Here is a 25304-nt window from a genome sequence, read left to right as displayed (position 1 = left end):
GGAGATCCTTTGAGGAAAGAGAAAGATTTCAACTGAATGCAGAAAGTATTGCGTGAAACGCCGATGCATTCTCAGATCCGAGGTTGAAGACGGACTTGGTGGGCACTTGGCCGCGGTGTGTGGTCGGTCGTATACTGCAGCTTCCCAACAGTCCACAATATTCACAAAGAAACAAGTAAAGGGGAGACATTACAGTACCTCCATGGTTTGAGACTGGTGCATGGATTTGATTGCATTCTGTGCCATTGCCCTGGTAGAAAACGTGACAAATGCACAGCCTGTGGTCAAGGGGGACAGGGGAGCAGGAGAGACAAAAAAAAACAACAAGACAAGAGGATTGGACGCTTGTTAAACCAACACAACTTCTACGAAAGATCGGCCACAAGACGACACTGTTCTCAGTAGTACATGAAAATACAACAGCTTTTTAAAAACATTTTTTTTTTTTTTTTCATTTTCACTGACGGTTTTTGTTTTAAAAAAGCCAGGAGCAGTCAGAGCAAGCCATGCCTTTTTCCCTTGCCTTGCTACTGGCCTGTAAAGCCCTGAAGCGTCTTGGTTAATGCGCTCACAAGATAAAGGAAAGTAGGTCAACATACCATTTTACATACACAGCTGCTGCACTGTAAAGACCACATAAAACTCACGCCGCCATTCAGCTGCCGTGCACATGTATTGCAGGGGTCCAGTGATCCTGGCATCGTTTAAACAACATGGTAGACCCGCTGCCTGACAGCGCCAGAGACCTGGGTTCCATCCTGACTACGGGCGCTGTCCGTGCGGAGTTTGCACGGAGTCTCCCCGTGACCTGCGTGGGTTTTCTCCGAGATCTTCGGTTTCCTCCCACACTCCAAAGGTTTGTAGGTTAACCGGCTTGGTATAAATGTGAAATTGTCCCCAGTGCGCGTATAGGATAGTGTTAATGAGCAGGGATCGCTGTTCTGGTGCGAACTCTCTGGGCTGAAGGGCCTGTTTCTGCGCTGAATCTCTAAACTAAACTAAACTAACACACACGAAGGTATTTATTCACAAAATGCTGGAGTAACTCAGCAGGTCAGGCAGCATCCCACGTTTCGACCCGAAACGTCACCCATTCCTTCTCTCCTGAGATGCTGCCTGACCTGCTGAGTTACTCCAGCATTTTGTGAATAAATACCTTCGATTTGTACCAGCATCTGCAGTTATTTTCTTAAACTAACACACGTATTTGTTCTTCCATCAAGACTCACTCCTGGGGGGGGGGGGGTGGGTGGGGAGGGTGGCACAGTGGTGCAGCTGGGAGAGTCGCTGCTCATAGCTCCAGAGACCCGGGGTTCGATCCTGACCTCGGGCGCTGTCTGTGTGGAGTTTGCACCTTCTCCCTGTAGCCTGGGTGGGTTTGCTCCGGTCTCCACCCACGTCCCATTTGCAGTTTAATTGGCCCTCTGTAAAATTGCCCTTGGTGTGTAGGGAGCGGATGAGAGAGTGGGACAACGTAGAACTAGTGTGAACGGGTGGTCGATGGCCAGTGTGGACTCGGTGGGCCGAATGGCCTGTTTCCATACTGTACTGTATCTTTCAATCAATCAATCAATCCAATCCATTTGGAGCAGGCTGGAGGGTGTTAGAGCAAGGAGGAGTTTTCAAGTTGCTTATTTGATTTCAGGGGCAAAACTAAGATGTGTTCCTGCACCTTGAATTAAAATAATAATACACAAGACATTGAATGTTAATCAAAATCACCCCTTGCCTCCATCAGTTTTTTCGCAATTAACATGTCTTTAATGTTTGAGATGACACATTCATCTGGGCGGTGCAGCGGTAGAGTTGCTGCCTTACAGCGCTAGCAGCGCCGGTGACCCGGGGTTCGATCCCGACTACGGGCGCCGTCTGTACGGAGTTTGCACGTTCTCCCCGTGACCTGCGTGGGTTTTCTCCGAGATCTTCGGTTTCCTCCCACGCTCCAAAGACGTGCGGGTATGTGGGTTAATTGGCTTGGTAGAAATGTAAAATTGACCCTGGTGTGTGTGTGTGTGTGTGTGTGTGTGTAGGATAGTGTTAGTGTGCGGGGATCGCTGGTCGGCGCGGACCCGGTGGGCCGCAGGGCTTGTTTCCGCGCTGTATCTCCTAACTAAACTAAACGAAAAAATTCTCCTCAGAGGCACAGGATTAATGACTCGCTGTGCTTAGACAGACCATTGAGGAAAGGCTATGGTGACAGAATTGAGTTGTATCATGTGCACCTTTACATAAGAAAACCTTACATTCTCATTGGGAGAATCCTGTAAAGGTTGACAGCAAAATCAGGCTCGAAGATTTCACAAAGGAACTCAGTCAAATCTGTGGGGAAATTAGTGAACCAATTTAACAGTGCGGTACAGTTTCCACCGCACCGGCCTTTTCTGTTGTGCACCTAATGTACAAAAACGCAGTTATAAATCATAGTCCCAATCAGTGACCCATTTAGAAGACCTGCTGTGGCTGACATATTTCATTGCTTAATTTTTAATCTCTCCATAAAATATAGGAGAAGAATTAAGCCATTCGGCCCATCGAGTCCACTCTGCCGTTCGATCATGGCTGATCTATTTTCCCTTTCAACCCCATTCTCCTGACCTCTCCCCGTAACCTTTGACGTCCTTACTAAATCAAGAACCTATCAATCCCTACCTTAAAAATACCCAATGACTTGGCCTCCACTGCCATCTGTGGCAATAAATTCCACAGATTCACCACCCTCTGACTCAAGAAATTCCTCCTCATCTCCATTTTGAAGGTAAGTCCTTTTATTCTGAGGCTGTGCCCTCTGGTTTTGGACTCTCCCATTACTGGAAACATCCTTTCCACGCCCACGTTCTATCCTGACCACGGGTGCTGTCTGTACAGAGTTGACACGTTCTCCCCGTGACCTGCCTGGGTTTTCTCCGAGATCTTCGGTTTCCTCCCACACTCCAAGGATGTGCAGGTTTGTAGGTTAATTGGCTTGGTGTAATTTTAAATAGTCCTTAGTGTGTGGAGGATAGTGTTAAGGAATAGGAGCAGAATTAGGCCATTCGGCCCATCATGTCTACTCCGCCATTCAATCGCGGCTGATCTATCTCTCCCTCCTAACCCCATTCTCCTGCCTTCTCCCCATAACCCCTGACACCTGCTCTAATCACAACCGTACTAATCACAAAGTCAAGAGAGAGTTAGATAGAGCTCTTGATGATAGTGGAGTCAGGGGGTATGTGGGGAGAAGGCAGGAACGGGGATACTGATTGTGAATGATCAGCCATGATCACATTGAATGGCGGTGCTGGCTTGAAGGGCCGAATGGCCTACTCCTGCACCTATTGTCTATTGTCTATTAGTTTAATGAAACCTGTACTTAATGTGCGGGGATCGCAGGTCGGCGCGGACTCGGTGGGCCGAAGGGGCCTGTTTCCGCGCTGTATCTCCAAACTAAACCGAGGAGGGAGATTGTGGAAGGGCTTCAACGATGGTTTGATGTGGAGAGGCTCCGTGCAGCCTTGCAGACGCACAGTTTCCAGCTGCCTTGGCTTCTGAAACTGTCTTGTGACCTAATTAGGGAATGTGATGACAAGGCAAATGACAGGCCCTTGCGCCTTTGACAAGCCTGGTTGTTTCTGACAGACAAAGTGGTGTGCAGGATGTCACGGGCAGAGCTGCTCTCGGCTGCAGCCCAAGCTTTTGAGGAATGCACGTTGCTCCATCTGAAGGGAAGGAGCCCTGTCACCATGGAAACAGGCGGCAGAGGAGGGTAGTTGTGTTGTGGGTCCTGCTCTCAGTGGATGCCACTCTACAGCGCAAGAAAAGCAATGAAAAGCCACATTCAGTCTGATTTTAATTGGGCATTAGAAAGTGACTGATGTTCACTGAGAAATCTCTGACCACAGAGGGTTCATAGATTCATAAGTTCATAACTTGGCCCCATCCTACCTGACTGACCTCCTCCACAGGCACACTCCCACCCGCACCCTCCGCTCTGCTGCTGCCAATCTCCTAACCCCCCCCATCCGGACCAAACTCAGATCCTGGGGGGACAGGGCTTTCTCCATCACTGCTCCCACCCTCTGGAACTCACTACCCCAAACCGTCAGAGACTCCTCCTCACTCACCACATTCAAAACATCACTGAAGTCTCACCTGTTCAGCACTGCCTTCAACCACTGAAGGTCACCTCACCTTCTGTCTCCTTTCTCTGTTCGTTTACTTATTTATCTATTTATTCACTTCCCTATGTTCTTTAAATCCCTGTAAAGCGTCTTTGAGTGTATGAAAAGCGCTATATAAATGTAATTTATTATTATTATTATTATTATAAGTGTTCGGAGCAGAATTAGGGGGCCATTCGGCCCATCCAGTCTACTCCGCCATTCAATCGTGGCTGATCTATCTCTCCCTCTCAACCCCATTCTCCTGCCTTCTCCCTTAAACACCCGACACCCGTACTAATCAAGAATCTAATAATTTACCTACAAACCTGTACGTCTTTGGAGTGCGGGAGGAAACCGGAGCGCCCGGAGCAAAATCCATTGACTTGGCTTCCACAGCCGTCCGTGGCAAAGAATCCCACAGATTCACCACCCTCTGACTAAAGAAATTCCCCCTCATCTTCTTCCTAAAGGTACATCCTTTTATTCTGAGGCTGTGGCCTCTGGTCCTAGACTCTCCCACTCCCAGATTCACAGAACTACACAGCATAGATATAGGCCCTTCGGCCCATCACGTCAATACTGGTCAAGATGTCTATGCTTTAGTTCTATGTTATCACTATTTCGCATTTACAGAAGCAAATTTACCTACAAACCTGCACGTCTTTGGAGTGTGGGAAGAAACCAGAGCACCCGGAGCAAACCCACGCAGTCACGGGGAGAACGTACAAACTTCGTACAGACAGCATACGTAGTCAGGATCGCATCTGGGTCTCTGGTGCTGTAAGACAGCAACTCTACTACTGCGCCACCGTGCCGCCCCTCGGCTGTATCACTGTGCGCCCTACCCCCATGTTGTCCAAATGTCCAAAATGTCAATCCTTGTAATTCTACCCTACCCCTGGATTCCCTCTGGTAGCTGATTCCATAAACCCACTGCCTTCAGTGTGGAAAACCTTTAGACCTTAGAGATACAGAGTGGAAACATGCCCTTCAGCCGTGCTGACCAGCGATCACCCCGCACATTAGCACTATCCTGCACACTGGGGACAATTTACAATTTTACCAAAGCCGATTAACCTACAAACCCCTACGTCTTTGGAGTGTGGGAGGAAACCGGAGCACCCGGAGAAAACCCACGCAATCATGCAAACCCACAGCACCCCGTAGTCAGGAACGAACCTGGGTCTCTGGTGCTGTAAGGCAGCAACTCTACCGCTGCACCACCGTGCCATCTGAAACGTTTTGCCTTCCCACCTGAAACCTGGAATCTCGTGCCCTGCGGACTTTGTGGAAACTGGGACCCTGGAGGTATTAAAGAGGGCAATTAAAAAAAAAAATCAGGGAACTGGCACGGAAGGCGATATGATTCTCTGGGGGGCAGGTCAGCCATGATTATATTGACTGGTGGGACAGGCTCGATGGGCTGAATGGCCTGCGTTGAACCTATTTCCCTACGTCCCAAACCCATCAATGTTCATTGAGCAACAAAAATCGCACCCTCCGAGATTTATACAAATCTCATCATCCAAAAAGTCTCGCAGTTGAAGCCAACAACTATGGTGTAAAAGTTATCTGCGGCTCTTTAATTCCACACCATTAGGTTCAAATTTTGCTGAAAATTTCAATCTGGACCCTCAGCTTTCTGTGAAATAAATAAAGGTGGAGACGCGTTTGTGAGCATGTGGATAAAAGATGTCTGCATCATTAAGCTTCACCGTACTTGCGTTGAGTGGATGATGAAGTTACGATTGTCTTTGACCTTTTGCTTGGCCTCTTTGCATTCTGATGGACAACTCGCTACGAATGGGGCGATGTGCGTGGACAGGAGGACTTACGCGGTCTCCCTCGTTAAATATTGGGCGGCACGATGGTGCAGCGGTAGAGTTGCCGCCCTACAGTGCCTGAATCCCGGCTTCGATCCTGACTACGGGCGCTGTCTTACAGAGTTTTGTACGCTCTCTCACTGTGGTTCATTGGCTTGGTAGAAGTATAAATTGCCCCTAGTGTGAGTAGGATAGTGTGAATGTCTGGGGGTCGCTGGTCAGCACGGACTCGGTGGGCCGAAGGGCCTCTTTCCGTGCTGTATCTCCAAAGTCTAAAGAAGCTATAGTTGCTTTTCCCAATCAGACTGTGCCAAAGTGAATGGATATAAACACCAGGATATCCGAAGAAAGGCACAAAATGATGGAGTAACTCAGCGGGTCAGGCAGCATCTCTGGGGGGAGAAGGAATGGGTGACATTTTGGGTCGAGACCCTTCTTCAGACTGAGATCCAAGGTAGAGGGAAACTAGAGGTATGAAACGGTACTGAAAAAATCGGAGCCGGCACTGATGACCCAGGAAAGGTGGAGCCCACAATGGTCCATTGTTGGCTGTGGAAGAGGTGATAACGAAGGGATACGAACAGTGGAACTAGCAGAACGACTAGGGTGGGGGGGGGGGACTCCATCTTTCCTGGGTCTGATTTGTTCTGTACCTTTTTCAGACCTCTAGTTTCCCTCTCCCCTGCCTCTCAGTCTGAAGAAGGGTCTCGACCCGAAACGTCGCCTATGCCTTTCCTCCGGAGATGCTGCCTGGCCCGCTGAGTTACTCCAGCATTGTGTGTCTATCTTCGGTGTAAACCAGCATCTGCAGTTCCGGCCTAAAAAATCGGATATCCCTGTTGGGCTTTACCTTCAACATTTTGTTTTTTCACATGTGTGACCCGTACTTCAGTGAATTAATGGATGGCTTGAAACTTTGGTGTTTTCCCCATAGTGTGAATGTCCTTCTCTGCAATTAGGTTTCCCCGTTTCCAACCTGATTTCCACCAGGTAGATGTGGATTAATATTGGGGCCATTACATCGAGAGCTTGTATGCACGGTGGCGCAGCGGTAGAGTTGCTGCCTTACAGCGAATGCAGCGCCGGAGACTCAGGTTCGATCCTGACTACGGGCGCCGTCTGTACGGGGTTTGTACGTTCTCCCCGTGACCTGCGTGGGTTTTCTCCGAGATCTTCGGTTTCCTCCCACACTCCAAAGACGTACAGGTATGTAGGTTAATTGGCTTGGCAAATGTAAAAATTGTCCCTAGTGGATGTAGGATAGTGTTAATGTGCGGGGATCGCTGGTCGGCGCGGACCCGGTGGGCCGAAGGGCCTGTTTCTGCGCTGTATCTCTAAATCTAAATCTAAAAAGCTTCACCACTTTCCTTAAAATAATAGCACTCCTCTCAAAATAAATCCCTCCTCAGCTTAAAATCTCTCACTCTCTCTCATAATTGCTCCTGCATATGTCAAGACAGTTAAACTCGGTCCCCTGCGACTACCCTAATGAGAAAACGTTGGAAAACCTAAATTAGACGACGAATGGTGACAAGATTGAAGGTTATTAACCTGGTCACAGTTGGGAAAGTTTAATAGGACAAAAAAAAAAATGAGATTTTTTTTTTTTTTTTTTTTTTGGGTTGTCTTTCGAAACTCCCTGCCCGCATCAGTCAAAGCTTCATTAAATAGCGGCAATAAAGGGAGCCCGGTAATGAATGAGTTTGCTTCGCAGGATTAAAATAGCACGAGGGAGTTGATTCAACGGTGGCGCGGCGGTAGAGTTGCTGCCTTACACCTCTTACAGCGCCAGAGACCCGGGTTCGATCCCGACTATGGGCGCTGTCTGTACGGGAGTTTGTACCTTCTCCCCGTGACCCGCGAGGGTTTTCTCCGAGAACTTCGGTCTCCTCCCACATTCCAAAAAAGCGTACGGGTTTGTAGGTTAATTGGCTTGGTATAAATGTAAAAAAATTGTCCCTAGTGTAGGATAGTGTTAGTGTGTGGACTCGGTGTGCCGGTGGGCCTGTTTCCACGCTGTATCTCCAAACCTAAACCTAAACCTCGCAGGGGGAGATGTACTGACAGTGGGGCATTTGGAATGGAGGATGGAAGGCCTTGTTTCAGTGGCTGTGGCGAACAGTCCCGGTTATCACCAGGGGAGGAGAAAGGCTGGGAAGCTTTCACACTTGCCTCGACTCAAACCGTCTGGCCCCCGGAGAATTCTGCATTCTTCTATCTGCCCGAACGTCGAGAACATCACCCTGATGTCGTTCTCGTTGCATTTTTTTGAAACCATCCCGATGAACAACTTTCGGTCCTCCACAGCTGGAGGGAAAAGAAGCACACAAAAAAAATGAGAAGCGAGTTAGAAACATAGAAACATAGAAAATAGGTGCAGGAGTAGGCCATTCGGCCCTTCGAGCCTGCACCACCATTCAATATGATCATGGCTGATCATCCCACTCAGTATCCTGTACCTGCCTTCTCTCCATACCCCCTGATCCCTTTAGCCACAAGGGCCACATCTAACTCCCTCTTAAATATAGTTAGTTGAGTTAGTTGAGTTGCGTTTATTTGTCACGGGTGCCGAGGTACCGTGAAGAGCTTTTGTTGTGCGTCAACGGAAAGACAACGCATGATTGCAGTCGTACGTTTATACGTTCATAAGTGATAGGAGCAGAATTAGGCCAATCGGCCCATCAAGTCTACTCCGCCATTCAATCATGGCTGATCTACCTCCCCCTCCTAACCCCATTCTCCTGCCTTCCCCTCATAACCCCTGACACCCGTACTAATCAAGAATCTATCTATCTCCGCCTTAAAAATTCCACAGATTCACCACCCACTGACTGAAGAAATTCCTCCTCACTTCCCTCCTAAAGGAACGTCCTTTTATTCTGAGGCTGTGACCTCTGGTCCTAGACTCTCCCACTAGTGGAAACATCCTCCCCACATCCACTCTATCCAGGCCGCCCACAGTGTACAGATACTGTATCAACGGAATAACGTTTAATGCGAGATAAAGTCCAGTAAAGTCCAATCATTGATAGTCCGAGGGTCTCCAATGAGGTAGATACTAGCTCAGCACTGCTCTCTGGTTGTGGTAGGATGGTTCAGTTGCCTGATAACAGCTGGGAAGAAACTGTCCCTGAATCTGGAGGTGTGCGTTTTCACACTTCTGTACCTCTTGCCCAATGGGAGAGGGGAGGAGAGGGAGTGGCCGGGGTGAGACTGGTCCTTGACGATGCTGCTGGCCTTGCCGAGGGTGCGTGAGGTGTAACTGGGGCCTCCTGTGATGCTGTGCAGCAACAGGATTAGAGAAATCAAGTGCGTTCTTTTCTGGCGCAATCAATGTATTCTCGCAGCTGAATCAACGTTAGTGACAACGTCTGATCGATCTTCTTCTGACGAAGAGTTCGCTGAAATGACGGGTCATGACATGAGGCAGTGCGCACTTTAACTCCCCCTCCCACTCCCATTCACTGACCTTTCTGTCCTGGGCCTCCTCCATTGTCAGAGTGAGGCCCAATGCAAATTGGGGGAGCAGCACCTCATATTTCCCTTGGACAGCTTACACCCCAGCGGTATGAACATTGACTTCTCCATCTTCAAGCAGCCCTTGCTATCCCTCTCTCTCCATCCCCTCCCATCCTAGTTCTCCGACCAGTCTGACGGTCCTGATTACATTTTACTGATTGTAATGCCTCCTTCTCACCTTCCCTAAAGGAGGCAATGATCCATTCTACATTTTCATCTGTCCCCTTTGATCTCTCATTTTCACACCTTACCGTACCATTTTTCTGTCTCTCCCTCTCCCCTGACTCTCAGTCTGAAGAAGGGTCTCGACACGAAACGTCACTCGTTCCTTCTCTCCAGAGATGCTGCCTGTCCCACCGAGTTACTCCAGCACTTTGTGTCTATTTACCAGGCACTGTCGACTACAATCCCAGCCTCTACAGCAAGACACTAGGTTTACTAGGTTAATTTCTGGAATGGCGGGACTGACATATGTTGAAAGACTGGAGCGGCTAGGCTTGCATACACTGGAATTTAGAAGGATGAGAGGGGATCTTATCGAAACGTATAAGATTATTAAGGGGTTGGACACGTTAGAGGCAGGAAACATGTTCCCAATGTTGGGGGAGTCCAGAACCAGGGGCCACAGTTTAAGAATAAGGGGTAGGCCACTTAAAACGGAGATGAGGAAAAGCTTTTTCAGTCAGAGAGTTGTGAATCTGTGGAATTCTCTGCCTCAGAAGGTAGTGGTGGCCAATTCTCTGAATGCATTCAAGAGAGAGCTAGATAGAGCTCTTAAGGATAGCGGAGTCAGGGGGTATGGGGAGAAGGCAGGAACGGGGTACTGATTGAGAATGATCAGCCATGATCACATTGAATGGTGGTGCTGGCTCGAAGGGCCAAATGGCCTCCTCCTGCACCTATTGTCCATTGTCTATTGTCTATTGTAACTCAGCGGGTCAAGCAGCATCTCGGGAAAGAATCCCAACCAGGGTGCGATCCCAACCATGGGTGCTGTCTGTGTGGATTTGTGTAGGAAAATAACTGTAGATGCTGGTACAAATCGAAGGTATCACAAAATGCTGGAGTAACTCAGCGGGTCAGGCAGCATCTCAGGAGAGAGGGAATGGGCGACGTTTCGTGTCGAGACCCTTCTTCAGACGGATGTCAGGGGGGGCGGGACAAAGGAAGGATATAGGTGGAGACAGGAAGACAGAGGGAGAACTGGGAAGGGGATGGGAAGAGAGGGACAGAGGAACTATCTGAAGTTGGAGAAGTCAATGTTCATACCACTGGGCTGCAAGCTGCCCAAGCGGAATATGAGGTGCTGTTCCTCCAATTTCCGGTGGGCCTCACTATGGCACTGGAGGAGGCCCATGACAGAAAGGTGAGACTGGGAGTGGGAGGGGGAGTTATGTTTTCCCCATGTCTATATGGGTTTTCTCTGAGATCTTCAGTTTCCTCACACACCCCAGATTTGTAAGTTAATTGGCTTGGTAAATGTAAAATTGTCCCTACTGTGTGTAAGACAGTGTCAGTGCGCGGGGATCGCTGGTCGGCGCGGACTCGGTGGGCCGAAGGGCTTGTTTCCGCGCTGTGTCTCTAAACTAAACTAAACCAAAAAGGCAATTAAGAAGGGATGTGAATAATGTCCTTGCAACTGACAGCGCGAATTGGCTTTACAATAGCGAAGAATTTATGAGTTAATACTTCTGCTGTCGTACAGGGTCATTTTCCACCACACCATCATGCAAAGCTTAAGTGGTTAATAAAGTTGTCAAATTTCACGACTTCAAGCTTCCAATAAAACTGAAATCAAATTTAATGTAAACGTGACCATTTAAAGGCACATGTTGTGAGATTCAGCTGCGAGAATTCATAGCACTAGAGCGCTTGGTTTCTCCAACCCAGTTGCTGCATAGCATCGAAGGAGGCTCCCACAATAGTTTAGCTGACACACAAAACGCTGGAGTAATTCAGCAGGTCAGGCAGCATCTCTGGACGAAAGGAATGGGTGATGTTTCGGGTCGGGTCTCAAGAAGGGTCTCCACCCGAAACATCACCTATTCCTTTTCTCCAGAGATGCTTCCTGACCTGCTGAGTTACTCCAGCATTTTGTGTCTATCTTCGGTGTAAATCAGCATCTGCAGTTCCTTTCTACACATCGTTTAGCTTGGTTTAGAGATACAGCATGGGCACATGCTAGGGTTGCCAACTGTCACGTGTTAGCCTGTCCCAGGGTCCTGCCCCACCTCCCCTGACATCAGTCTGAAGAAGGGTCTCGACCCGAAACATCACCCATTCCTTCTCTCCCGAGATGCTGCCTGACCCGCTGAGTTACTCCAGCGTTTTGTGTCTACCTTCAATTTATACCAGCATCTGCAGTTTTTTTTCTTACACATAAATATAAGTGCAGTTCCGAATGCAGCTATTTATTCAGGTGACTGCTAATAATCCAACCATATCTCATCAGTGGTTTCAAAACTGTCCAAAACTTCAATGTGTGAAGTACAATTTACACATTGTGCGGCCCGGTGGCGCAGCGGTAGAGTTGCTGCCTTACAGCGAATGCAGCGCTGGAGACCCGGGTTCGATCCCGACCACGGGCGCTGTCTGTACGGAGTTTGTACGTTCTCCCCGTGACCTGCGTGGGTTTTCTCTGCGATATTTGGCTTCCTCCCACACTCCAAAGACGTGCAGGTTTGTAGGTTAATTGGCCTGGTGTAAATGTGAATTGTCCCCAGTGTGCGTAGGGTAGCGTTAATGCGCGGGGATCGCTGGTCGACGCGGACTCGGTGGGCCGAAGGGCCTGTTTCCACGATGTATCTCTAAAACTAATCTGGAACAAGTTAGTTGTGGTATTGATGTTCTGCCACTCATCCACGCGCTGTTATATTTTCATTCAGTGTTCCGCAAGACAGCACTACAGTCTTGTTATAACACACTCTGATGGAGGTGGAGGGGGGGGGGGGGGGGGGGTGAGGGGATTTGAAAAATTCAGCAGGAACCTGAGGGGCAGCCATTTCACACAAAATATGAATGGGTGTTTGGGGTTATGCAGAGAAGGCCGGAGAATGGGGTTATGAGGAACAGATAGATCAACCATGATGGAATGGCGGAGTAGACTTGATGAACTAAATGGCCTAATTCTGCTCCTATCACTTATGGACATGAATAAAATGTGGTGGGTATAGAAACATAGAAAATAGTTGCAAGAGGAGGCCATTTGGCCCTTCGAGCCAGCACCGCCATTCATTGTGATCATGGCGGATCATCCACAATCGGTACCCCGTGCCTGCCTTCTCCCCATGATTCCTTGATTCCACTAGCCCCTAGAGCTCTATCTAACTCTCCCTCAAATCCATCCAGTGAATTGGCCTCCACTGCCTTCTGTGGCAGAGAATTCCACAAATTCACAACCATCTGGGTGAAAATGTTCCTTCTCACCTCAGTTTTAAATGGCCTACCCCTTCATTCTAAGACTGTGGCCCCTATCTAACTGTCTTTTAAATTCATCATGGTGTATGGAATGAGCGGCTGGAGGATTGAAGGGTTGATGGAGGATGGAGGAGAGAAAGGTGCCTCAGAAGGGTCTCGACCCGACACATCACCTCTTCCTCTCCTGCACAGATGCTGCCTGACCCGCTGAGTTACTCCAGCATTTTGTAGCTGTTTTGGGGGGGGGGGGGGGGGGGTGTTGGGGGATGAATGATGTTGGTTATTGCCGGTAGCCCACTATAACCGAGTAAGGGATTATCGAGCAGTATCATTGTGTAAGTAGTAGAAACAAAGTAGTGTAGTCCACCAGCACTATCCTACTCTACCACTGTGCCATCGTGCCACACAAATGTACATCCTTTTATCCTGAGGCTGTGGCCTCTGGTTCTAGACTCTACCACGAGTGGAAACATCGTTTCCACATCTACTCTATCCAGGACGTTCGCTATATGGTAAGTTTCAATGAGGTCCTCCCTCGGCTGGGACGAGCACAGTGGTTTTAGTTCCGTTTAGTTCCGTTCAGAGATACAGCGTGGAAACAGGTCCTTCGGCCTACCGGGGTTCTGCGCCGACCAGTGATTCCCTTACCCAGCACTATCCTACGCACAAGGGCGAATTTAGTTTGTGTAAGAAGGAACTGTGGACGCTGGTTTAAACCGAAGACAGACACAAGAAGCTGGAGCAACTCAGTGGGACAGGCAGCGTCTCTGGAGAGAAGGAATGGGTGACGTTTCGGGTCGGGACCCTTCTTCAGACTTAGATTTCAGACTTAGTTTTACCGATTCCAATTAACCTCCAAACCTGTATGCCCTTGGAGCGCGGGGAGGAAACCGGAGCACCCGGAGAAAACCCACGCGGTCACGGGGAGAACGTACAAACTCTGTACGGGCAGCAGCCATAGTCGGGATCGAACCCGGGTCTCCGGCGCTGTAAGGCAGTAGCTCTACCGCCGTGCCGCCCTGCCGGTTTGGGAAGGCCTTTCTCTGCGCCAGGGCTGTCTGGGATTCTGCGGTTGCCAACTCAATCAGCCGCAAAGATGACAGTCATCTTGTTGTCCTCCCTTTCACGGGTTTGACGGGTGCAGCCTGCTTTCCCTTCAAAGGATGGAAATGCCACTTATCTCCTCACTGTACCCTTTGTTTCCAATCTGCAATGTAAAAACTGGCTTCGACTCTGATGAGTAATCAGTCACTGTAGAAGCAGCAGCTAAATTGTCTCATTTAATTAACCAGCTTCCTGTTTCTTTAATGTCAGCATATGGCATCTAATTACTGTCTAAAAATTTATAAGCCTACTCGTTACGAATTTTTATGACAGCTTAATCTTTAATTGGTATTACACCCAAACAATGTATTTTTTCTTACATTAATTTGCTTTAGGAACTGCAATATTTTCCATCAAACAATTTAAACGAGCATTGTTTCAAAGACCACAGTATTCATTCTGGAAATGGCTCGCGATAAGAGACAGTTACAGCCGTGCCTTCTACTCTTGCCGTTTTCGGCGATGTAGTGACTGACATCTTTTGACAGGCGAGATGAGATGTAAAATTAGAAGATTCATCTGTCCCGTGCAATGCTCACAAGGTCAAGGCAACGCAATTAGTCCCCAGATGAATCAATTAGCCCGGGGTACGACTCAAATGCCCTTCTTTATTAAAAGATGGCCGCGGGAGCTGTCGAAACACCATCGAAGGCTTGTCCTCGAGAACGGAAACCCTCTCAAAGGCAAATCTCACATTGTTTCCCGGGGCACGAAAAGCCGAACAAAAATGTGCAAGGAGGCACCGAGTGTGAAATTAAGATGGTCGATACATTGTGTGCAGCTTCGAGCTTTGCAAACAAGGAGTGTTTTATGCCTTGTGTCCGAGCAGCCAGCGTGTGATTACGACTGACCGCGCTGGTCATTAGATGGGCTAATGGAATGTCATTGTTCAAGAGGGAACTGCAGATAACTGGAGTTAAACCGAAGATAAGACACAAAAAGCTGGCGGGTCACACAGCATCTCAGGAGAAAAGGAACAGGTGACGTTTCGGGTCGAGACCCTTCTTGTTTATCGCTAGGGGAATTGAATACAAAAGTAAGGAGGTTTTGTGCAGGAAGGAACTGCTGGTTTACACCGAAGATAGACACAAAATGCTGGGGTAACTCAGCGGGACAGGCAGCATCTCTGGACAGAAGGAGTGGGTGCTACATTTCGGGTCGAGACTTCTCAGACTTCTTCAGGTTACGTTCCCTTTATAATAGGGGATTGGATCAGCTAAATCTGGAGTGCTGTCTATGGTATCATAGTCATAGAGTCATAGACAAACCAATTCAGCCCAAAATACGGGAATGTCCCGGCTGATACGGGACTGTTGGCAAACCCTACTTGTCAGACTATCACTAATCTGTTTTTAAGACGCACCACCCTTGTCAGTCCTTCGGGAATTGCTTTGAGAGGGTGCGAAAATAAACTCAACAGGCATGAAATCCCAGACCTCGTCAGTCAGCGCACATGCATTGCTTACCATTTGATTTTTCGCTGTCAGCGGGTTTCATCTGAATAGGGTGGTGCATCTGAAATGAGAGGGTGAGAGAGAAATGAATTTATTCTCTGAAAACACAAAGCAAAAATGAGTGCACCATCCCGACACGATTTGCGAATATTCCCAGCTGAGTACCGCTGCAAAATAGCATCAGTTCTCCATTATTTAAAATCACCATACCGTGAAAGGCCAACGGGTTCAAATAAAAATGAACATTTCTTTTGAAAAAAAAAAAAATGCAATTCCCCTTCATAATACTGTTGTTATCTGCCTCACTTTACTACGAGGGCTCGCATTCAATTACTCCATGGTGTCAGCTTTGATCAGACTTGCTGCATTTATGGGATGACTGTCGTCAATGCAACGCTGTGCACAACGCTGCAAACACAGGCGCTAGGCGCTGGTCACTAGTCACTAGTCACTAGTCGCTGGTCACTGGTTGCTATTCGCTGGTCACTAGTCGCTGGTCACTGGTCACTAGTCGCTGGTCACTGGTTGCTATTCGCTGGTCACTAGTCACTGGTCACTGGTCACTAGTCACTAGTTACTGATCACTAGTCGCTGGTCACTAGTCATTGGTCATTAGTCGCTGGTCACTAGTCGCTGATCACTAGTCGCTAGTCGCTAGTCGCTGGTCACTAGTCGCTTGTCGCTGGTGGCTGGTCGCAGGTCATTAGTCGCTAGTCGCTGGTCACTGGTCACTAGTCGCTGGTCACTAGTCACAGGTCATTAGTCGCTAGTCGCTGGTCACTAGTCGCTGGTCACTAGTCGCTGGTCACTGGTCACTGGTCACTAGTCGCTGGTCACTAGTCGCTGGTCACTGGTCACTAGTCGCTGGTCACTAGTCGCTTGTCGCTGGTGGCTGGTAACTAGTCGCTGGTCACTGGTCACTAGTCGCTGGTCACTAGTCGCTTGTCGCTGGTGGCTGGTCACTGGTCACTAGTCGCTGGTCTCTGGTCACTAGTCGCTGGTCACTAGTCGCAGGTCACTAGTCACTGGTCACTAGTCACTGGTCACTAGTCGCTGGTCACTAGTCACTGGTCACTAGTCGCTTGTCACTGATCACTAGTCGCTGGTCACTAGTCGCTGGTCACTAGTCGCTTGTCGCTGGTGGCTGGTCACTGGTCACTAGTCGCTGGTCACTAGTCACTAGTCGTTGGTCAATGGTCACTAGTCGCTGGTCACTGGTCACTAGTCACTAGTCGCTGGTCACTAGTTGCTGAAGTTGGGCAGAAGGGCCTGTTTCCACACTGTATCACTCTATGACTGTATGACTTTATGACTCTATGAGTTCATTCGGCATCATTTCCACAACAAACTCTTGCAAAAGACTGCACAGAGCAACGTCCAGGTTCAGGAACAGATTCTTCCCTAATAGCCACCAGGCTATTAAACACCACAACCTCAAATAAGCTCTGAACGATAGTAGACTATAATAATAATAATAATAATAACACTATTATTGTTTGTTGTTTGTTTGTACGCATGTGTGCTTGTGTGTAAGTGTATATTATATATATATATATATATATATATATATATATATATATATAAGAGTACAGCACGGTGGGGCAGCGGTAGAGTTGCTGCTTCACAGCGCCAGAGACCCGGGTTTGATCCGGACTTTGTATGTTCTTCCCGTGACCTGCATTGGTTTCCTTCTGGTGCTTTGGTTTCCTCCCACACTCCAAAGACGTTCAGGTTTGTGGGTTAAGTGGCTTCGCTAAAATTGTAAATCGTCCCCAGTGTGTGTTTAGGATTGTGTTAGTGTGCGGGGATCGCTGGTCGGCGCGGACTTGGTGGGCCGAAGGGGCCTGTTTCCGCGCTGTATCTCTAAACTAAACTAAACTAAAAGGTGGGACTAGCGTAGATGGGGCATCTTGATCAGCGTGGGCAAGTTGGGCCGAAGGGCCATTTTCCCTGCTGTATTTGTACCTTGCACTAAACGTTATTCCCTTTTCATGTACCTGCACTCCGTAAATGGCTCGACTGTAATCACGCATTGTCTTTCCTCTGACTGTGTAGCACGCGACAAAGGCTTTTCACTGTACCTCGACACACGTGACAATAAACTGAACTGAAACTATGGCTTCATAACTCTCTGCCCATTTGATGTCGCCATTATGTAATGGGAATACTAAATACCTGAACACTAAACATCCGGTGGAGAGACAAAGTAAGCAATGTGGACCTGTGGAAAAGAACAGGCCAGGATCCCATCGACTTACAAATTCGAGGGAGAAAATGGAATTGGATTGGACACACCCTCAGAAAACCTGCCACAAACATCACCCGGCAAGCCCTGAAATGGAACCCCCAAGTAAAAAGGAAAAGAGGTGGCCCCAGGAACAGCTGGAGAAGAGGGGTCCAGGCAGAAATGTCTGGGAGTGGGCTCAACTGGGGAGATCTCGAAAGAACCGCCAACAACTGAGTGAGGTGGAGGACATTTGTCAATGGCCTGTGTAAGAAAATAACTGCAGATGCTGGTACAAATCGAAGGTATTCATTCACAAAATGCTGGAGTAACTCAGCAGGTCAGGCAGCATCTCAGGAGAGAAGGAATGGGTGACGTTTCGGGTCGAGACCCTTCTTCAGACTGAATGGCCGATGCTCCCTAGAGGAGCAAAGGGCTTAAGAAGAAGAAGAGTTGGGTAGAACAAACTGACATTTGAATACTCCTCATTTGGACAGACAATATTCCAAGATCATCTGCTTTGATTTCACATTTCCAGCAGTTGAATTTATGTATCTTACCACTCCGAGTATTAATATATTGAACTAGTGGACCCCAAGGCAAGATCAAGGTGATGCTGGAAGCATATAAAACAATTGTGTTGCCTTTTGTTTGCAAAAGAAAACACTTCTATTAGATTCAGTATTGACCAATAACTATTCTGCACATTTGTTTCATTGTTGTAAATAATGGGCAATAAATCTAGTGTGAACTGGCCACCTCGATAAATGTTTAAAAAATCCCCAGGAAAATCAATATTTTAGCGCAGACACTAAACACCAGTCACTTTGTCACGAGTGGATGAAGTTAATGGCTGGCAGTGGCTCACAAAGGAACCAGTTGCTGGAGCACAGAGTGCTATTAACTGGGCATTAATATTAAATAGTGAGCAGCCAAGTATGGCCGAGACCCGAACACCATTTCAACTTTGGGGCCGGAGTCCCTTCTTGTGGCTCAGTTCTCCCAAGGGCATGTTCTTTTATCAATGCCATCCTCTCGCAAAGGAAAAGGCTGCTTCCTCAAGGGCGCAAGGACTAACGAGACGAGAGACAGATGCATTGGAAAAGGTCACGGCACGTCGGGTAGGAAAGGCCGAGTCTTGATGAGCTAACTCACCAGAGGCCTCTCCCATGATGCAATGTGCTGGGCGGCTTCACTCTTATAAGGGCACAGAGTCAGAGAGCGACACGGCTTGGAAACAGGCCCTTCGGCCCAACTTGCCCACAACATGTCCCAGCTACACTAGTCCCACCGGCTTGGCTGGTGGAGCTGCAGCCTCACAGCACCAGGGACCTGGGTTCGATCCTGACCTCGGGTGCTGTCTGAGTGGAGTCTGGGTTTTCTCCGGGTGCTCCGGTTTCCTCCTGCATCGTAAGGACTTGCAGGGTTGTGGGTTAATTGGCGCTCTGTAAAATTGTCCTTGGTATGCAGCAGGGAATGGATGCCAACATGGGATAACTGAACTGATCGATGGTAACTAGGGTTGCCAACTTCCTCATTCCCAAATACGGGACAAGGTGACGTCACCGCCCCGTGCCCCACATGACCTCACCCAGCCAGCGGCCACGTGCTCCCGTTCCACCAATGGCGGCCGCCCGGGCCGGGTGAGAGCACGTGGCCGCTGGCTGGGTGAGGTCGCAGGGCGGTGACATCACCCTGTCCTGTATTTGGGAGTGAGGAAGTTGGCAACCCTACTCGTTTCCATCTCCCCTGACTCTCGCCCTGAAGAGGGGTCTCGACCCGAAACGTCGCCTATTCCTTCTCTCCAGAGATGCTGCCTGACCCGCTGAGTTACTCCAGCGTTTTGTGCCTGGCGGCTGCCCTCTGAAGTGGGGGAGTAATTAAGCACGCCGGCCTTCCAAGCAAAGTCAACATCCGCTTGAATAATTAAAATAAGCATTTGGCAGTCGATGCGTTGGGACCTGGACGCACAGAGGTGGTAGATGAATGCAGCGCGCAGTGCCTCTTTAAAATTAAACTGACATTCCTGTCTCACTATAAGGCACAAACTCCTTCTGTTCACCCTTTACAAAGGCATGCCCTTGAAGAAATAGTCCCACTGGTTTGATTCAGTGAAGAACATGCAGACAAAAGAGAGACGTTCCCTGGAAAAATGGGACAAGGATAAGAAACAAAATATGTGGCGGTAGAGTTGCTGCCTCACAGCGCCGGAGACTCAGGTTCGATCCTGACTACGGACGCCGTCTGTACGGAGATTGTACGTTCTCCCCGTGACCTGCGTGGGTTTTCTCCGAGATCTTCGGTTTCCTCCCACACTCCAAAGACGTACATATTTGTAGGTTAATTGGCTTGGTATGAATGTGCAAATGTAAAATTGTTCCTAATGTGTGTCGGACTGTGTTAGTGTGTGTGTGTGGGGGCGGGGGGGGGGGAGGAAGGGCCTGTTTTTGTGCTGTATCTCTAAAATAAACTAAAATAAACCAGACTATATATGGTGTCACAAGCACCTTTGTTTCACACATCTGTACCAGTTGCCCGATGGGAGAGGAGAGAAGAGGGAGTGACCGGGGTGAGACCGGAGTGGGACAACATTGAACTAATGTGTAGGAAGGAACTGCAGATGCCGGTTTAAACCGAAGATAGACGCAAAAAAGCTGGAGTAACTCAGCGGGACAGGCAGCATCTCTGGAGAGAAGGCTCATTCGAGACCCTTCTTCAGACTAACCCATTCCTTCTCTCCAGAGATGCTGCCTGTCCCGCTGAGTTACTCCAGCATTTTGGTGTCTCTCTTCGGTTTAAACCAGCATCTGCAGTTCCATTCCTACACAAAAAACAACAAGGAAACTTTGCAAGTTTTTTTTCCATTTCACTGAACTCTTCACAATTTTAGAAAAAAATTATATTGGTGTAATTATATTGATCGACAGAGGTCAATCAATATCCCACATTTGATTCGATAAATCACCTTGCCTGCATGCCCGCTAAGAGTTACACTGAGTTATTCTTTGGCATCTCATTGAAGGCCTCTTAAGATAGACTTTCGTGATGGCCCATTCTAATGAAGCGGATGCCCATAAAACATTTAGCATCTGACAAACGAAGATTTAATGGGAGTGTGAGCTGAATAGAGAGCTGAGATCAGACTCGCTTTTACTGAGAGGGGGGGGAAAAAACTCGGACGTTAAACTTCAGGCAGAGTGAAAAAGCCGAAGAACATGGCATGACCAGACAGCGCGCAACAAACGCTTTTCACTCTACCTCGGCTCACGTGACAATAAACTAAACTCAACTCAACTAAACCTCAGCCGAATGAATCTGAACTGGCTATCAGGCACCCATTTTCTTAAGGTCCTACAATTGCACGACACTTTATTTTAATGCAAGGAGGTGGTGGGTGAATGGAACGTGCTGCCAGGGGTTACGTGTGGTGGCAGATACAAAATGGGCAAAGTGTCTAACCCATTCATTCAATCTATTAACATAGAGTCACAGAATCATACAGCATGGAAACAGGCCCTTCATCCCAACTTGCCCACACCGGCCAACTTGTGCCAGCTACACCAGTCCCACCTGCTTGCGTTTGGTCCATATCCCTCCAAACCTGTCCTATCCATGTACCTGTCTAACTGTTGGGATAGTCCTTGCCTCAACTACCTCCTCTGGCAGCTCGTTCCATACACCCACCACCCATTGTGTGCAAAAGTTACCCCTCTCAGTTTTGTATTAAATCTTTTCCCCTTCACCTTAAACCCATTCTCCTACTCTGGGCAAGAGTGCATTTACCCAATCTATTCCTCTCATGATTTTGTACACCTCTATAGGATCCCCCCCCCCCCCCCCCTTCCCATCCTCCTGCGCTCCAAGGAATAGAGTCCCAGCCTACTCAACCTCTCCCTATAGCTCAGACCCTCGAGCCCTGGCAACATCCTCGTAACATCTCTTTGTAATTTAATGCTTAATGTGCCCACAATATGGCCTATCAAAGCATCATTGGCAAACCTGGTGACATAGCTTTCTCTTTCATGAGCCTTTTGGACTTTAGTGTGGAAACAGGCCCTTCGGCCCACTGAGTCCGCGCCGACCCAGCGATCACCCCGTACACTATCACTATCCTCCACACTAGGAACAATTTTTACAATCTTATCAGCCAATTAACCTACAAACCTGTACGTCTTTGAAGTGTGTGAGGAAACGTGAGCACCTAGAGAAAGCCCACGTGGTCACAGGGAGAACGTACAAACTTCGTACAGACAGCGCCCGTAGTCTGGAATGAACCTGGCGCTGTGAGGCAACAGGTAATCACAAAATGCTGGATTATGGAAAATGCTGGATGTTTGAGGAAGGATATTCTTGCTATTGAGGGCGTGCAGCGTAGGTTTACTAGATTAATTCCTGGAATGGCGGGACTGTCGTATGTTGAAAGACTGGAGCAACTAGGCTTGTATACACAGGAATTTAGAAGAATGAGAGGGGATCTTATAGAAACGTATAAGATTATTAAGGGGTTGGACACGTTAGAGGCAGGAAACATGTTCCCAATGTTGGGGGAGTCCAGAACCAGGGGCCACAGTTTAAGAATAAGGGGTAGGCCATTTAGAATGGAGATGAGGAAAAACTCTTTCAGTCAGAGAGTTGTAAATCTGTGGAATTCTCTGCCTCAGAAGGCAGTGGAGGCCAAGTCTCTGAATGCATTCAAGGGAGAGCTAGATAGAGCTCTTAAGGATAGCGGAGTCAGGGGGTATGGGGAGAAGGCAGGAACGGGGTACTGATTGAGAATGATCAGCCATGATCACATTGAATGGTGGTGCTGGCTCGAAGGGCCGAATGGCCTACTCCTGCACCTATTGTCTATTGTCTTTTGCCTATTGTAACTCAGCGGGTCAGGCAGCATCTCGGGAAAGAAGGAATGGGTGACGTTTCGGGTCGAGACCCTTCTTCAGACAACAACTGAAGTGAGACAAGTGAGGCAAGAACTCTGCCGCTGCGCCACCGTGTCGTGCGGCCCTGTCAGTCGTAAGACCACAGCACAGATCACCAGGGGCACCGTTTGTCACGACCTGTCATTTTGGGAAGGTACCCATGACTCTTACTCTGTCCCTTGCCCATCTGCTGATCTCCTGAGGAAGTCAACTACCCATCTTCAGTTCCATGAGCTTCAACCCGAGTCAAAACCTCTTATGAGGAATTTTATCAAATGCCCAAAGCAAGTTGATGTTAATTAGACTCCGTTAACAAGCAAGATGGTGCCCAGTCCAGGCGGCACTTTGTGTGCTGGTCACAGAAATGGATCTGCAATCACGCATTACAACCGCTCCATTCCTTTAAACCTCTACTCCAACAGCAGCATTTCTTACTTGAACTATGCTCTTTTTAACCTCCTCATTCTCCAAACTATTTTCGTTATTCCCTTATCGTGTATCTGTACACTGCGGACGGCTCGATGGTGATCATGCATTGTCTTTCCGCTGACTGGTTGGCACTCAACAAAAAGCTTTTCACCTGTTCCTCGGTACACGTGACAATGAACTAAAGTCGCTTCGAAAATACAACGCAGGGCCTGGGTAGAGTGGATGTGGTGAGGATGCTTCCATGAGTGGGAGAGTCTAGGGCACAGCCTCCAGAAGAAAAGGACGCTCCTTTAGAAAGAATATGAGGAGGAATTTCTTTAGTCAGAGGGTGGTGAATCTGTGGAATTCATTGCCACAGACGGCTGTGGAGGCCACGTCATTGGGTATTTTTAAGGCAGAAATAGATAAGATTCTTGATCAGTGCGGGTGTCAGGGGTGGGGTAATGGGGAGAAGGCAGGAGAATGGGGTTGAGAGGGAGAGATAGATCAGCCATGATTGAATGGCAGAGTAGACTTGATCGGCCCAATGGCCTACTTCTGCTGATATCAGGGGGCGCCGTACGATGGCTGCCTTGCCAACGGTCTGTCTTCGTCTTTTTCATTCTTTGTGTTTTTAGTTTGTTGTAAAATGTATGTTTTAGTTTATCTTTAGTTGGGTGGTGGAGGGGGGGTGGGGGAAACAGTTTTTAATCTCTTTCCTCGACGGAGAAGCTACTTTTTCCGTGTCGTATCTCCGTCCGCACTGCGGCCTAACATCGTGGAGTTGGCGGGCCTCTTGTTTGGGACTTCTAGAGCTCCCAAAACCGCGGTGCCTGTGGACTTTGACATCTCGGAGCGGGCGATCCCTTTGCCAGGGGTGGGCCTTGGGTACTCCAACCTGCGGGAGCTGCGGACTTTAACATCGTGGAGCTGGCGGTCCCTGGTTAGGGACTGATTTCGGGAGCTCCAAGCCACAGAAGCTTGGACTGCCCCGATGCTGGAGCTTGGACCGCCCCGAAGCGGGAGCTTCGATCGCCGGCCGCAGATGGTTCGACTCCCCCGACAGCGGGAGGAAAGGAGGACAGAAGATAAGACTTTGTTGCCTTCCATCACAGTGGAGAATGTGGAGGAGCCGCTGTGGTGCATGTTTATGTCAAATGTTTATGTAGTTGTGTGTCTTGTTGCTTTTTTGGTATGGCTGTATGGCAAACCAAATTCTTCGTAGGTTGCAAAACATACTTGGGTAATAAATTATGATTACAATTATGATCACTTGTATACAACTACCACAGACTACGATGGAAGTGCATGCTGGGTCGTTTGTGAGCTGGAGCTCTTGGCTCTATTTATGTCCCAGCATGATTCCAAATATTTAGTTTAGTTTAGTTTAGTTTATAGTTTATTGATATGTGTATAGAGGGAATCGGGAGACGAGCTTTCGTATCCACCTTCTTTCTCCAAATACCAAAAACTGTGATTAACGTAGGATCCGTTTAAATCAAGTCTCTACAGCTAGCACGGACACAGTGGGCTGAAGGGTCTGTTGCTGTGGCCCATCTTCTCGGACTCTCAAAACAGTAAGTGCTGGCAACACTCCGCAGGTTGGGTTGCCAACTGTCCCGTATTAGCTGGGACATCCCTTATTTTGGGCTAAATTGATTTGTCTCGTATGGGACCGCCCTTGTCCCGTATTAGGCCTGGACGGCGCTGTAAGCCCGGATGCTGTAGGCCCGGACATTCTAGGCCAGGACACTGTAGGCCCGGACGCTGTAGGCCCGGACGCTGTAGGCCCGGACACTGTATGCCTGGACACTGTAGGCCCGGACACTGTAGGCCCGGACATTCTAGGCCTGGACACTGTAGGCTCGGACACTGTAGGCCCGGACACTGTAGGCCCGGACACTGTAGGCCCGGACACTGTAGGCTCGGACACCATAGCCCGAGGGCCGCTGTTATCCTGGACACTGTAGGCCCGGACACTGTAGGCCCGGACACTGTAGGCCAGGACATTCTAGGCCCGGACACTGTAGGCCCGGACACTGTAGGCTCGGACACCATAGCCCGAGGGCCGCTGTTATCCTGGACAGTGTAGGCCCGGGCGCTGCCAAACGGAGGTTGCCTAGCAACCCGACTCTCGGCCCGGGCGGCCGCCATTGGTGGAGCGGGAGCACGTGGCCTCTGGCCAGGGTGAGGTCACGTGGGGTGTGGGCGTCACCTTGTCCCTTATTTGGGAGCGAGGAAGTTGGCAACCCTATCCTCAGGTCAGGCATCATCTGCTGGAGGAGGAACATCCAACG

General features: G+C 48.8%; 1 protein-coding gene across 11 annotated transcripts in view; it reads right to left on the bottom strand.

Annotated features, from left to right (window-relative positions):
- Nucleotides 1-25304, bottom strand: part of celf2 (cugbp, Elav-like family member 2) — a 714069-nt gene that overhangs the window by 68707 nt on the left and 620058 nt on the right. For all 11 annotated transcript variants that reach the window (XM_078419503.1, XM_078419505.1, XM_078419504.1 and 8 more), the window contains 3 exons: nucleotides 15469-15517; nucleotides 8135-8269; nucleotides 199-278 (listed from right to left, as the gene is read on the bottom strand). In XM_078419503.1, the coding sequence (XP_078275629.1) occupies nucleotides 199-278; nucleotides 8135-8269; nucleotides 15469-15517 (264 nt within the window). The remainder of the gene's footprint in view (nucleotides 1-198; nucleotides 279-8134; nucleotides 8270-15468; nucleotides 15518-25304) is intronic.

Source organism: Rhinoraja longicauda, chromosome 23, assembly GCF_053455715.1.
Source record: "Rhinoraja longicauda isolate Sanriku21f chromosome 23, sRhiLon1.1, whole genome shotgun sequence".
NCBI classification, from domain to species: Eukaryota; Metazoa; Chordata; class Chondrichthyes; order Rajiformes; family Arhynchobatidae; genus Rhinoraja; species Rhinoraja longicauda.
Note: the sequence above shows the minus strand (reverse complement) of the source record. Positions and strands in the feature narration are given on the sequence as shown.